At 59.1% G+C, this 14,416-nt stretch overlaps 1 protein-coding gene across 4 annotated transcripts in view; it reads left to right on the plus strand.

Annotated features, from left to right (window-relative positions):
* The first annotated feature begins 2,327 nt into the window (after window positions 1-2,327).
* MAP2K3 (mitogen-activated protein kinase kinase 3) overlaps window positions 2,328-14,416 on the plus strand; it is a 30,423-nt gene continuing 18,334 nt past the window's right edge. The window contains exons 1-2 of one of the 4 annotated variants that reach the window (XM_063718456.1): window positions 2,754-3,006; window positions 13,563-13,687. Coding sequence is in view for 3 of the 4 variants with exons in the window: in XM_063718455.1 (XP_063574525.1) it covers window positions 13,108-13,247; window positions 13,563-13,687 (265 nt within the window). In the remaining variant the exon portion in view is untranslated. Of the gene's footprint in view, window positions 2,650-2,726; window positions 3,007-12,973; window positions 13,248-13,562; window positions 13,688-14,416 lie in introns of those variants that run through there. The other 3 variants (XM_063718455.1, XM_002827140.6, XM_024241504.3) reach the window with 3 other exon arrangements.

Genomic DNA, 14,416 nt, shown 5'->3' on the forward strand with positions numbered 1-14,416 from the left:
CTGTCCCCACCCAGATGGAGATGGCTGCATCACCCAGGCACCCTCCTGGGACTTTTGCTCATGCGTCTATTTATAGCACTCACATGGAGTTTTGTGATTCCTGGGCTGTTTATCGGGCTCCTGACTAATCCACAAACTCCTTGTATGCGAGGGCCTGTCTGAGTCATCTGGCTGCCAGGGAGGTTGGCACGGGACTGGAGTCGCTTCACCCTGGTCTGTGGATGCTTTCCTCCTTCCTTTTTTCATTCCTCAAATATTTATCAGGCACCTACTATGTGCCTGGTTCTGGGCTGTGCATTGGGAACACAGCAGGGAGTGAGGCTCAGATGGTCTGGAGGGAGAGCTGTGTTAAAAACTGAGTCAGTAACAAAGGCATCAGCAGCATGAGTGTTGTGCCTCAGTTTGGGGACCATGATGAGAAGGCCTCTTAGGGGTGTTCATTTAGGAGGCGGTCTGAGGGATGAGAGGGAACCAGCCCCAGGAGGCTTGAGTGGAGGAATGTTCTGAGCAGGAGCAGCAAGGGTGAAGCTCCTGCGGCAGGACCATCCGTGGCACATTTGAGGGGCAATACTAAGACTCTTGAACATCCCAAGGAGCAGAGTGCACAAGGCAGAGTGTGGAGGAGCAGAAGTCAAGGCTGTTGGCCGGTGCCTGAACCCAGAAAGCTTGCCGGACTAGCCTTGCAGTTCTGGTAGAAAGGAAGCTGCTCCTGGATGCCCGTTTTACAGATGGATAAGCGCAAGTCACCAGGGATGATATGGCAAGGATGGAGGCAGCCCACAGTGTTTTCGAACTCACATTTCCTGGGCACCTAGTGAGTGCCAGGCCCTAGGCCAAGTGTTTGCACTCCTGAACTCATGAAACGCTTTCAGAGACCTTATTGTCCCCATGGGATAGGTAAACTGAGGCACAGAGCTGCTCAGTGACTTCTTTAAGGTAATCCAGCTAGTAAATGGGGGAATTGGTATTGGAACCCATACCTATCTGAGCCCCAGACTCATGATTTTCCATCCCACTGCCTGGGAAGAGTGAACAGGAGACGCAGGAAGAGAATGGTGATGGCTGCAAGGCTTCCCTCTTATCTCATGTGGCTCCCCACTCTGTGCATGGGGCCCTGCATCACCCCCACTTTACACCTGGGCAAGCAGAGGTCAGGCCCGGCCTCAAGCGTTTCTAGCAGGTGGTGGAATCTGCTTCCCTCACGTGAGATCCCTGACAGGGTACACACTCATGTCTGCCTGGAGGCCAGGGGCTGACCCCTTGACCTTTGCCTGGTACATTCTGCCTTCACTAGCCCTGGCTTTACATCCAGAGTCATCTGATCCCAGCGCCAGATTGGTCAGCGGTTCCTGAAATCCCCCGAGGTTCCGTGTGGGAGCAGAGGGAGGACTGGCCCATCCAGCCATTATGCAGATGGGCAGACTGAGATCCTAGGAGGAGAGGAGAGAACCAAGGTCCAGGAGAGAGCCAGGATGGGGCCTCGGGGGTCGCGGGATAAAACGCACCGCATGTCGCCTCACTCCCTCTGGGACACAGTTTCCCCCTGTGTAGAACAGGGGCAGCAGTAACCAGCCACGAAAACTCCTCGTGCTGCCTCGCCACCGGGCATCGCTGAGCTCACCACCGACCCCGCGCCCTGGCCGGGCGCCTGGAGCGCGGGCGCGGGCGGACGTTTGCTGGCGCCAGGCCCTCAGTGTGTGTTAGCGAGCAGCGCCGGGAGATGGCTGTCACCGCCGCCCGCTCACAGATGCGTAGACTGAGGCTCAGGTGTCACCCCCTGACCAAGGCTAGTTCCGCTACAAAGTTGCCGACTCGGATCTGAACCCGGGTCCAATTTACAGAAAAGAAAACTGAGGCCCAGAGACACCAGGGAGCTTGCTAGGGTGAGGCAGCTGCAGGTTCAGAGAGCCAGGAGGCAGCCCAGCAGCTCACTTTCAACCCCCGCCCACCTCGCCAGGCCCAGCCGTGCCACCTTTAGGGATCTCGGGTTTTTTCCAGACGACGCACCCGGGAGAACGTGCCCGCGCATCTCACCCGCCGGGGCTGCGGGTCTGGGGGTGCGGGGCTGGGCCTGGCGCCTGCAGGGAGCAGCGGGCTCAGTGGGTCCCGGGAGTGGGCGGGGCTTGCGTGTTGACCGGCAGCGCGAGGGGCGCGGCTTTAGTCCAGGGGGCGGAGCCTGACCGGACCTGGGTTTTTCGGGCGGCGGGCGGACTTGACAGAGAGCGGGAGGGGCCCGGATCCTGGGCCCACGGAGGGTGGGGCATGTGCTTGACAGGCAGCGACAGACCGGCGTCTGATAGGCAGGGGACGGGCCTTGGAAACGAAAGGACCAATCGGGCATGCAGGGGCGGGGCCTGAGTCAGCGCAGTTCGGCCGGGGTCTCCCCGGCGCTGCCTAGTCTGGCTCCGGCGCCGCCCGTCGCTGACTCGTCCTCGCTGCAGTCGCCGTCGCCGTCGCCGCCGCCGCCGCCGCCGCCGCCGCCGCCGCCGCTCCTCCGCCTGGCCCGGGCCGTCTGCCCGCAGCCATGAGCGTGCTCGGCCCCGGTGGAGCGCGCAGTCCTCTAGATTAGTCTCCACCGCCGTCCAGGACCCGCTTGCAGCATGGAGTCGCCCGCCTCGAGCCAGCCCGCCAGCATGCCCCAGTCCAAAGGTAGGCGCTCCCGGCCGGAACCTCGGCCTGACCCCGCGCCCAATCTGGGGCCGGGCTGCAAACCCCGACCTTTCTTTGGTCCCACCCCATCCTGTTCTCGACCTGGCAGCGGCGTCCGGTCCCGGAACCCCTTCCTGTTCGGGGGCCCGGGACCGGCCCCAGCCTGGGCCCTCACCTGGACCCCCAGGTTAGGCCTTGGGACTGCACTCAGGCCCGAGATCACCCAGGCTGGACCCAGACTAGGACTTTGTTCTGCTCACCCCATCCAAGTCAGGAGCCTCATTCTGACCTCATTTGGGCCTTATGGCTGCAGCCTGGACATGAACTCTCCCAGTCCTCTCCCTCAGCGGGACCCAGGTGAGATTCACACTGGCCCAGGTGAGATTCACCTGGGTCCTTGGGCAGCACCCAGTCCCATTTCCAGCTTCGGGTCCCAGGGCTGTATCCAGGCTGGGATTTAACTTGAGTCTCCATCTGGGCCCCAGAGTGCTCCTGTTGTTGCGGACCTCACTGTACCCCCTGTGCGGGTGCTCTGGCTACACCCCAGCTCGGAACTCCCCGTCCTCCTCTCCCCCAGCTCTTCTTATCCTTATAGGCCCTATGTTGCCCCTTCCCTGGCTGGCCTGCACCCTGTCTGCAGCCCTGTGCTCCCAGGAACCTCCCTTGTCCTCCCACCCCTCCCTAAGGTACAGCCCCCTCTCTACCGGCTTCTCTCTGTCTTGAGTTGCAAGTTTCTCCCTGCACTTGGGGTTCTCACCCCATCTTATTCCTGTCCTGGCTGCCTGGGATCTGGGCCAGCCGCCAGGCCAGGGTGCTGGCTGTGCAAGGGATTTGCTCTTCTCCAAGTAGCTGGCCTTCCTGGAAATTTTTGTGAGGTGGCAGCAGCAGGATTTGTCATGCGGAGGGGGAAGGATGAGACTCGGAGGGCAAAAGGGGAATTTTTTTTTTTCAGGAAGAGGAAAGGATGTTTTTGGTGCGTCGGAGTTTCAGTAGGCTGGGTTGTGCGAGAGATTTCCAAACCGGACGTAGCCGTAATGAATGGGCTGCCTCCTGGCTTTCTGAACCTGCAGCTGTTTCACCCCAGCAAGCTCCCTGGTGTCTCTGGGCCTCAGTTTCCTTTTCTGTAAATTGGAAGTAATCGCACCTGCTTCTGTGGACGCGGGAATGTGGTGTGGGGTGGTGAATACTAAAGAGCTCCGAGGCGTTCACTCAGCGTAGCACCTGGCGCAGAGCCGGTGCTCACCAGGGGACACTGGCTGCACACATCTCGCTATTGTTTCCATTCTTCTTGCTGGAAAGGCCTCCACTGCTGGAAGTGCAGCCGCAGAGTGAGCAGGAGGAAGCACCTAGCAGTGGGCACCTAGTGGGCCCCTCATCGGGGGTCAGCCGCTCTTCTGTTCTGGAGGGTGCAGGCCAGTGGGAGCCCTATGGGGGCTTGGGGAGGGTATGGGCTCTTCCTGGCCCCTGCTGCTGGCTGCTACGGTGGCTGGAGCCGGGTGGGCAGGATAATTATGCCTTACATAAGTGGGAGGCCGGATCCCTGACCATTGCCCAACCACTGTGAGTAACTCAGGAGGCACTCGACGGGGGGGAGGTGTCTGGGGAGGGACTTGCACTGCACAGACCTCGTGGAGCTTGGGAACCAGGAAATCAGACACTTCTCCACTCTGGAGAGCTCGGGGAAGGGTAGGAAGTACTGTTTGTTTTGGAGGCTTTTTAGCTCTCCAGGCAGAGAATGCCTCATCAAAATAAAAGTTCCAGTTGCAGAGTTGTGAAAGGAGAGGGGTCATAGGTGTGGTGAGAACGCTGTGAGAGGGCCAAAATGAACTTCTAGATGTGGACCCAGGTCCTAGATGAGGTTGAGGGAGCTGGATGGAGGGTCAGGGACCTCCCTCAGGCCCAGGGACTCTGTAGTCTCTTTGGGGTCTGGGGAAGCATGTGGTGGCAGAGCCACAATGCCCTTCACCAAAAACCCTATGAGCTCCTTCTTTTTTTCCATGTGCCATGCATTTTCTCATTTATTCCTCATAGCCCCATTTACAGATAAGGAAACTGAGGCATTAAGTGCCTTGCCTGAGGCCACACAGCTGTGACAGGCGGAGCTAGGGTTCCCCCTAGGACTGTGTTTCCATAGTGGCCTTCCCTGTGCTCCCCTATGTACCCCTCCCATGCTGGATGCCTGAGATGAGTTGGTGGGGTGCCCCCACCCCTGGCCTTGCTCAGAGCATGTGCAGTGGGCCTGTCCTCTTGGCCATGTCCAACCTAGAGGACAGACTGAGGCAGAGGTGATGCCTCTCCTGTGCACAGCGCTTTACACTGGGCCTGTTGCATACTCACTGCAAAATCCCACTCATTTGACAGATGCAGAACTCAGCTTGGATGGAGGAGTGGCCGGACTGCCCCCATAGGTGGAGATCCTCACCCCGTGCCCGCCCCATCCTGGGCACTGGGCCTCCCAGCACTGAGCCCTTCTCCACCTTCTCAAAGGAATTTGAACAAAGCAGGGAGTGGCTGGCGCTTGACCTTACTGGAGCTTTACCTCTGAGCTTCCTGCCTTGCAGCAGGTGCCCTGCCCTGTTCTCCATGCCATGGGCCTGGGGACTTTTCTATGAGTGTGTGAGGCCCTCAGGCCCACAGCTCTGCTGGTTTTCCCCTGGCTTCCTTGCCCACATGGCCATCTCTGGCTGGGGTCAGAGGCCAAGTGGCCGGCGCTGGGGCCAGTGGGTGGGGGCATGTGTGCAAGCCACATTTGTCCTTGGAGGGTACCACACGTCTCCTGTTGTCGTTCAGAACATGGGTTCTGCCCCTTCTGCCCTAAGAGTGCCACCTATGGGGGCACTTCATGGCTGATCTTCACATAGCTTGGACTGTGGCTGTAGGACTCCTGACTGCCCGATGGTGACACTGAGGTTTCATGGAGCACTGTTGTATCCTAGCCCTGCCTGCTGTGGCCACCCCCCCAACCCCCGGCTGTCGGAAAGACTGGAGGTGGCACCTCGGGGACTTCCCCCACCCCTCTTGTGACGCACAGGAAACTCTCTGTCAGCCAACCCATGGCCCAGGGCCCAAAGGGAGCAAAGTTCTCAGTTGGCCTGTGTGAGGAGAAGGCCGGGGCAGCGGAGGCTTCCGGCGGTGAGTCAGCGGGCACTGGGTGCTGACTCACCCACTGGGCATGCCAGCCGGCTGCCTACAGCTTAAAGGGGTGATGCCTGCCAGCCTGGTGGGTGGGGAGGGGGTTACGTGTCCTGCAGGTGGCACCTAGCCCTGAGCTGGGGCACCGGAGGTGGCCCCTTCCTGGACCTCGGACTGGGCTGGGAACCCCTGGGCAGGACCTCTGTGCCCCACCCAGGAACTTCCTCTATTAGGCAAGGGGCTCTGCTTCCTCTTGCTCACAGAGCAAGAGCAGGTGGCAGTGACTGTTTACCACCCTTGGCCCAGGGGACACCTCAGGTTCAGCTGTGCAGCTGGGACTCAGGGAAGGCGAGGAGCAGAGGTGGTGCAGGGTCGGCTGGGGTGGGACCCAGCCTGAGCTCCTGGAAGACGGTGATGTGGAGAGGCTAAGACCTGTTTCCAGAGCCTGACTGCCTGGGTCCAAACCCCAGCTCTGTCGCTTTTGCGATGTGATGTGGGACAAGTTGCATCTGGTCCACTCTTTGCACTCTGTAAATGATTTCTGTCCCCTGGGCATGGCCCAGCTCTCAGAGGAGAAGCTTCCATTTCCTCATCTGCAGACTGAGAATGGGGACCCTGCTTGTCTGGATGTAGACAGTTCCATTCCACACTTGCTAAGTGTCAGGCACGAGTCGTAGTGAGACTGCCCTCTGCCCGCAGAGAACCCAGCCAAGGCATGCCTCTGTCAGGCAGAAAGCCAGGGGGGCCTGGGCTCTGCTGGGATGGCCCTGGGTTCGAATCCTGGCTCCACTACTTCCTTACCTGGGCAAGTCTTGTGCCCTCTCTAGCCCTCAGTCTCCTCTTCTGTAAAGTGGAAGTAAACACGCTACCTTGCAGGGTAGTGGTCGAGATTGAAGATAGCATTTGTTAAGTGAATGGCACCTATTATTATTTTGTTATTGTTACTTTTGTGGGTGTAGTTCATTGGTAGGTGGGTAAACAGTAACAAGGCTTTGTGACGATGGGCTTGTAGGCACTGTGACATGAGGCCTCTTGGCTATAGGGTCCTTTCACGCAGGCCAGAATTTACCAGGCTTTAAGGCCTCTTAACCCACTGGTCCCCAAGGTGGGGCTGGGGACTGCCCCGGCCTCCTGGGCCTCCCTTGGGAGGGTGAGTGGGGAACAGAGAGCTGGGGTCTGCTCCTGCAGGCCTGCCCTGCCCCTGGCTTTGGCATGCAGCATTAACAGGACGGATGTGGGGAAGGTGGGGTGGGACTGGGAATTAGGACTCAGGCCCCTGGGCCAGCCCGGGAAGCAAGAGGGCCTGGGGTCGTGGTTCTAGGGGCTCGGTCCTGAGTCAGGGGTGTTGGGGGGTGGTGGGCCAAGCTGAGGGGAGCAACTGGGTGCCAGTGTCTCGGGGGGTGGTCCCAGAGGAGGGCTGCTGGGCAGCAGCATGGAGGACACCGCATTGTGGCAGGGCCCCACGACTGATGCCCACATGCCATCCATGCCTGCCCTTGGCCGTGCCTCCTGGTGCTGCCCACCTCTGTCAGGCCTGTCTGCCCAGTGGCTTCTGCAGATGCCTCCCTGAAGCAGTGGCCCTGGAAGCCTCAAACAGCCTCATGTCAGGGGCATGAAGGCCATACAGGGCCAGGGGAGGCAGAAGCAGCTTGTTGGGCCCCTTGCGGCTTCCAGATACCAAGCCTGACTGCAGCAGCTCCAGAGAGGGCCCCAGACTTTCTTCCCCTGACCCCAGTCCTGGGCACATGTCCCTGTCACCTCCCTGCCCTGCATTCCAGGGCCACCCTCCCTGGTTTCTCTGGGGAGGCCATGTCCAGCTGCCCCTCTCCCAGCTGGTCCCCTGCCCAGGGTGGCCGGCACCACCTCCTGCCATGCGGCCCATGGCCGGGATTGCACCTGGCTCTGCTGACACCTCCTGGCGGCTATATCGAGTGCCCTGACTGTCCTTGCCTGCATCACTGTGCTGCTGCCCCCAAGGGCTTCCAAGGCCCATCCTAAGGTTTGCATGTGCCAGCGTGTGCGGTGATGCGGTGACAGGCCAGGGGGCTGCCTCACTGGGGCAGGGCTGCGAGGGGCTGTGGATGCCAGCGGTGTGTTCAGACCTAATCAGGAGGTGTGTGGGGGCTGGGGAGCACTGCTGCCTGGGAGGGTTGCTTTGGCGGTGTCAGTTGGCAGCTGAGGCACACGTTGGAGGCCTGCCCAGGATGGCTCTGGGTATGGGGATGGAGATAGCTCCCATCCCCTTGCCATTCTGCTCTCGCCTGGCTTAGCCTTCTGGTCAACCCATAGCCTCCTGCCGTTGGCATGGCACACTGCATCCCGGATGGCTGGGGCAGACCCCAGGGTGGTGTGGGCAGACACTCGTTGGGAAAGTCTGCAGGGACTTCCAGGTGGCAGGGCTGGTTCTAGGCCAGCTCCCTAACTACCTCTCAGGGCTGCTGTTGAGGGTGAATGAGACCTGGCAAGTCCAGGGAGCCCCTAGGTACCAGTCAGTGCTGAATTTGAATCTGATGTCTGTGCTAGCATTTCCATCACCAAGAACCCCGTTTTTGGTATCTCTCATCATCAACCCCATGCTTTGTAAGATTTTAATAGTAATGATAAATCCCAGCCTTTGGGAGGCTGAGACAGGAGGATCATTTGAGGGCAGGAGTTCACAACCAGACTGGGCAACATAGGGAGAGCTCTTCTCTACAAAAAACATAAAAAATTAGCTGGGCATGGTGGCACACGTCTGTAGTCCCAGCTACTCAGGAGGCAGAGGTGGGAGGATCGTTTGTGCCTGGGAGGTTGAGGCTGCAATGAGTGCCACAGCACTCCAGCCTGGGTGACAGAGTGAGACCCTGTCTCTTTAAAAAAAATAGAAGTAGGCCAGGCCGTGGTGGTTCACGCCTGTAATCCCAGCACTTTGGGAGGCCGAGGTGGGTAGATCACGAGGTCAGGAGCTCGAGACCATCCTGGCTAACACGGTGAAACCCCGTCTCTACTAAAAACACACAGAAAATTAGCCGGGCGTGGTGGCGGGTGTCTGTAGTCCCAGCTACTCGGGAGGCTGAGGCAGGAGAATGGCGTGAAACCGGGAGGCAGAGCTTGCAGTGAGCCGAGATCGCACCACTGCACTCCAGCCTGGGCGATAGAGTGAGAATGGTCTCAAAAATAAATACAATACAATACAATACAATACAATACAATACAAGGAGTAGTGATAACAGTGAAGCACAGATGGCGTTTGTTTAGGTTTGTTTTCCATTTTGCAGGAGCAGCAGCACTGGCTTGTCGACAGTGCAGGTGGCCGGCAATGGCCTTGCTGACCTCGAGCCGGGCCCACGTGGGGACCTTTGGAGCACAGCCCACGATCCTAGTGCGAGGAATGTCCCATTCTTCTGATGCTCTGGGAGGGCTGAGCATCACTTGTGGGTCCCCCTGCCCTGTCATGGCCTCTTAAAGCCTAAGCATTGGGCCTGGGGCCACAGTCCCACCGATCTGACCCGTTTTGTGCCGGGGATTTTGTGTGCATGGACTTGTTTAGTCTTCATGGCTACCCAGCAACCTGGGTGTGTTGTCATCACCCCCATCTTAGGAGTGAGTCAACCGAGGCCTGGTGGGACAGTGACCTGCTCAAGGTCACGAAGGACTGTCCTGGGAGCATGGCTTTGTCTTTACAACTCCAGACCCTTGCTTATCCTTTCCCAGAGGTCATGGCCCCTTCACCCATTCGTAGAATGTCAAGGGAGGAAACTGAGGCTCGCACAGAGAGGGAGTGCGGCTCGCCCCCAGGCTGGCACAGGCCGACGCTGTGGTGGTTGCTCCACTGAGGTGCGGGGAAGGCAGGAGCTGGCACCCAGGCTGGGGGCCTGACTCTGCTGCTGCCCTGGTGCGTCACCTCAGGCGTGTCCTGGGGCCCCTGGTGTCAGCATCTGCACTGGACAGTCTCTGGGGCACCCTCCAGCCCGAGCAGCCTGCTGCTGGAGCTGTACTGTGCTCAGTGAGCCTGGCTGCCCCTTCAGACAGAGCAGAGCGCTGGGGCTGGCTCCAGGCAGGCCTCTTTGTTTCTTCTTTTCTTTAAATTGCCTGCACTTGAGTAGCCTTTATTGCACAGGGCAGGAATCTCAAAGGGACAAAAAGGCACTCTCTTGTTTCTCCTCGGAATACTCTGCAGGCTCCAGCATTTTCTTTCCTTCTTCTTCTCTTTTTTTTTTTTTCTTTTTTTTTGAGACAGGGTCTCGCTTTGTTGCCCAGTGGCACAGTCATGGCTCACCACAGCTCAGACGATCCTCCCACCTCAGCCTCCCAGGTAACTGGGACTACGGGCACGCACCACCACACCCACTACATTTTTGCTTTGTTTTATTTTTTGTAGAGACAGGATTTTGTCATGTTGCCCAGGCTAGTATTGAACTCCTGAGCTCAAGTAATCCACCCACCTTGGCCTCCCAAAGTGCTGAGATTACAGGCGTGAGCCACCTCACCTGGTCTGACCAGCATTTTCTTTCTCACACTGCTGTACTCCTGCTGCTCTTGGCTCTTCCTGTCCTTGGGAGGCCGCTCCTCGCATCCTGCTGAGGACCTGCAGGATCCTCACCCTTCCGTGTGCCAGCCTTTTGATTCTATAAACCCTGGGCCTTAGTTTCCCCATCTGCAGCATGGAGATCACATTAGTACCTGCCTCAAGGGGTTGCTGAGAGGATCAAATGAGATGTAATGAAAGTAATTTGCATAGGCCACGCATGCAGAGGACACCCCAGGACACCCCAGCACATAGTAGGTGCTCACTAAATGTTAGTGGGTGTTGTAGTATGGGGGTAAGCTGCTTAATGTAGAATTTCTGGGTGCAGAAGAATGGGCATTTTGATGGCCACGGGGCATGGAGGACCCAGACAGGTGAGGTCTGGCCATGGGAGGCCAGGCCGCACCCTGATGCCCGCAGCCACCTTCCGTGGGCCCCCTGTCTTTCACATGCCTTGCTCCCCAGCCACTCTGCCCAGGGTCCTCCCGTGTTGCCTCCTTCCCTCTCCAGCGAGGCCCGTGCCTCTGGCCCTTCCCTACGTCCTTCCCTCCAAAGCACAAGTGGTTCCATGTTGCAGGCGGGCCATGGTTGTCTCTGCTGGGCTGTTGGCACTGGGCGGGAGGACCCTCTGGCAGCCATGGGTGCCCCTGTGCAGTGCCCCTGTGCAGCTGAGCACCTGGCCTCCCCCGCTGGATGTTAGGGGTGCTCCCGAGCTGTGCTGGTCCGGAGCATCACCGGGGAGGGGGTGCTGCCAGGTAGATAGGCTGAGGGTCCTCAGTGCTCTGCAGGTGAGGAAGTCCCTGTAGGGTAGAGAGGTGGGGAGGGTGTGAGGCCCTGGAGGCCAGGCCCTGGCCAGGTGGCCTCGCACAGCCGGGCAGAGGCAGGGCAGGGCTGTGGAGGGCAGAGCCTTGGTCACTCCTCCTCACCCTAGCCTGCTGCATGCCTACAAGGTGAGGATAGAGAAGGTAAGGCCTGAAGTGGCCATGCATGAGGCCAGATGGGACGGCCTGGGCCTGGCATGGAGCAGGCACTCGGGTAGATGGGAGAACCTTCCCCTTGTCCTGCATCCTCTCCAGAGCCCAGGACAGGTGCCCCAGAACCTCAGGGCAAGGGGCCCTGCCTGAAGGTGCATGGCCACCCCCTGCTGCCCACAGGTGCTTGGCAGTGGCGCCTGCAGCACCTCAGGACCTCTGACGGCACCTGTCCTGGGGAGAGGGGCCAGTGTCTGGCAGGTCGCAGCCAGACACATCCACACTGTCGAGGTACATCTGCCCATGCAAAAGCCTGTGCCCACTTCTCGGGGCCTCAGTTTCCCCCGTGCTATGGAGCGCATTGGCCTTGTTGCTGTCCCTCTGAGGGACCCTGCGGAATAGAGGTGGCCTGGGGCAGGGCGGCGCCTCTTGCTGCTCACATCTCCAAGCCCCTGTGGCTCCTTCCCTGGCGGGCCCAGAACTTCTGCAGTAGAACAGGGACCTCCTGGAACATCCAGAAGTCAGGTGAGGGCAGTGAATTAGGAGCAGGGATTACTTTTGTCGTCAGAAACCTGGTGATGCTCCTGCATGTGGCGTGGTATGGGGCTGACTTTATGAGTGGAGGTGGAGCAGGGGCTGCAAGGAGGGGTTGTCACCTTGCCCCTGTGGGTGACCCTTAGAGGGTTACACAGCTTGGTCTCCTCAGGCCCAGGGTAGAGGGAGCAGCCGAAGTGGGGGCCCTGCCCTCAGGCTGTTGCTGTTTGGATGTTGGAGCCAGACAGACCTGCCTTTATGGCCACTCCTCACCAGACACCCACCGTGTGGCCTCTCTAAGTCACCTCTTCTCCCGCATGCTTGGTACAACAGATACGTGAACCTCCCCTACTCCCTCGTGGAGTCACTGAGAGGGTGGACAGGGGTGGTCTGGGGCTGAGGATGGTGTTATCTTGGGAGCTGTGCACTTCCAGATGGCCCCATCTAATCTCCACGTGCCAGACACTGCCACGGCATGGTGCTGATAACCCGGGGAGGTTGGTCTGTGGTCTCCGCTTTACATATGTCCAGAGAGGTGAAGCCACTTGCCTGAGGGCACACAGCTAGGAAGGGACAGAGTTGCAGTTGAGCCCAAGCCTTGGCTCCAGAGTGAGTGCTCACAGGTGACCTGCTGACTGGCTCTCTGAGATGGTAACTGCAGAACGGCCACCTATGGGACTCCACAGCAGAGAAGCCATCAGGCCACAGGGAGAGCCGGTCACTGGGGCCTGCGCGGTCAGGCAGCCTCTCTGAACTGGTGAAAGGCAAGACCACGTAGCAGCTAGGACGGTCACAGGGAAGAGCATTTCAGGCAGAGGGAAGGGCATGTATGAAGGCCCTGCGGTGGGGAAAGCAGGTGTCTCATTCAGAGAAGGGCTCACTCAAGGGTCGGGGGCTCTAGTGGGGGGTGAGTGGGAGGAGATAGGGCAGAGCTGCCACGGCCAGTGAGAGTTGTGTCCTAGTCTGGGGGTGCCTCTCTTTACCTGTGGTGTAGCCTCAGGTCAGTGGCTGAATTCTGGTCAGTTTCAGTTTCCTTGCCCCTGCCTGGGGGCTGCTATGAGGCTGGAGTATGTGGAGGACACCCCAGGACACCCCGTGCTGAGAGCCGGGACAGGCGGGCTTGTCGTGGGTTGCCAGTGGCCGCCGAGAGCCTGTTTGTTGTGGTGACGGTCGCCACAACGGCTGCACCTGGGCAGCCCAGGGCTGCCTGGCCATCTGGGCCCAGCTCTGACGTCTGCAGCAGCCTGAGGCTTGTTTCTGGGCTGTCTCCATGACGGCCTCACCCACTCCCTCTGACAGCTGGGTGGCCTCCTCATGGAGCCTGTGGCCCTCCTGATGCAGGCTCGGTGTCCCCAACAGGCCGGTGGATGCAGAGGCCGGTCCATATACCACCCAGGCCTGCGAGGAGCGTGGTCCCCACCCATCCAGCCCATATGTGCAAGTGCCCTTGACAGGTGGGGAAACTGAGGCTTGGTGAAGGGGGGCACATGATACAACATTCCCAAATCTCAAGGTGTGAGGTGGGTGGCAGGCTGGGGCCAGAGGGACCAAGAGCAGAGAGAGTGCAGGGAGGGTGTGGCGTGGACCCCACAGGGAAAGGGTGGGACTCAAGGGGCTGGGGGCAAGGTCAAGGCCCAGGGTCTCTGTGCAGAGCTTTAATTTTTAACAGAAAATATTTTATATTCTGGTTACAAAAAGCCTGACATCAGGAATAAAAGCTACCTATAATTCTCATTACTTAGGGCAGTTTTTTTTTTTCACCTCTGCAGAGAGGCTGGTCATATCCATGGTGACCATTTATGGGCCACAACAGGTCCCCATCTGCGCAGTGAACCCTGTGCTGAGCACCTTGCAGACGTGATCTTGCTTCGTCCTGCAGCACTGTGCGGGGCAGGTGGGTGGCATTTCTGCCTCAAGCTGTTTTGTACATGAGGAACCCAAGGTGCAGAGGAGGACACCATGCCAGGGACGCAGAGCTGGGGTTTACCACGGCTGCGCCACTCCAAGCCCAGAGCCCCAGAAGTTCAGAGACTTTGGCCCAGAGGCAGGATAGAAGTGGCCTCAGGAGCTGCTGGCCCTGTGTGCCATGGTTTTTCCTGTTAGAATGTGCTGAGCCTCTGCATCTCCAGACTCTGTTGCTGTTTCTCGTTGAGCGCAAGACTTGGGCCCCTCCTTCCGCCTCAGGGAGGGCCCCCTGTGGCAGGGGTGCTGTGAGCCATGGCCTGGCCTGTTGGGGTCTCCAAGTCAACAAACTCAGGAGTGACTCCTGGCCAGACTCCTGACTTGCTGTGCAGCCTGGGGCAAGTGGCTTCACCTCTCTGAGCCTGTTCCCCAAGTAAAGTGAGGTTGGGAGCCTCTCCCTGTAGGGCTGTGGGAGTATCTGGAGTCACAGATGAGAAGGGCCCTGCCTGTGGCTGGTGCTGTGGCTGTGACAGACTCGCAGTGAGACCCATGCGGTCCCTGACAGCCAGGGTGTTGCTGCATCTTAAAATGAGATAAAAACGCTGCACACAGGAGTAGTGACTAGGCGATTGATTCATGGGGTGAGCAGTTAGCAGGCAGGCACCCAGTGCATGTGGCGGCAGCTGCTGCTGCTGCTGCTTCTGTCTGTGGACGCTGTTGT

Source organism: Pongo abelii, chromosome 19 (genome assembly GCF_028885655.2).
Source record: "Pongo abelii isolate AG06213 chromosome 19, NHGRI_mPonAbe1-v2.0_pri, whole genome shotgun sequence".
NCBI lineage: Eukaryota > Metazoa > Chordata > Mammalia > Primates > Hominidae > Pongo > Pongo abelii.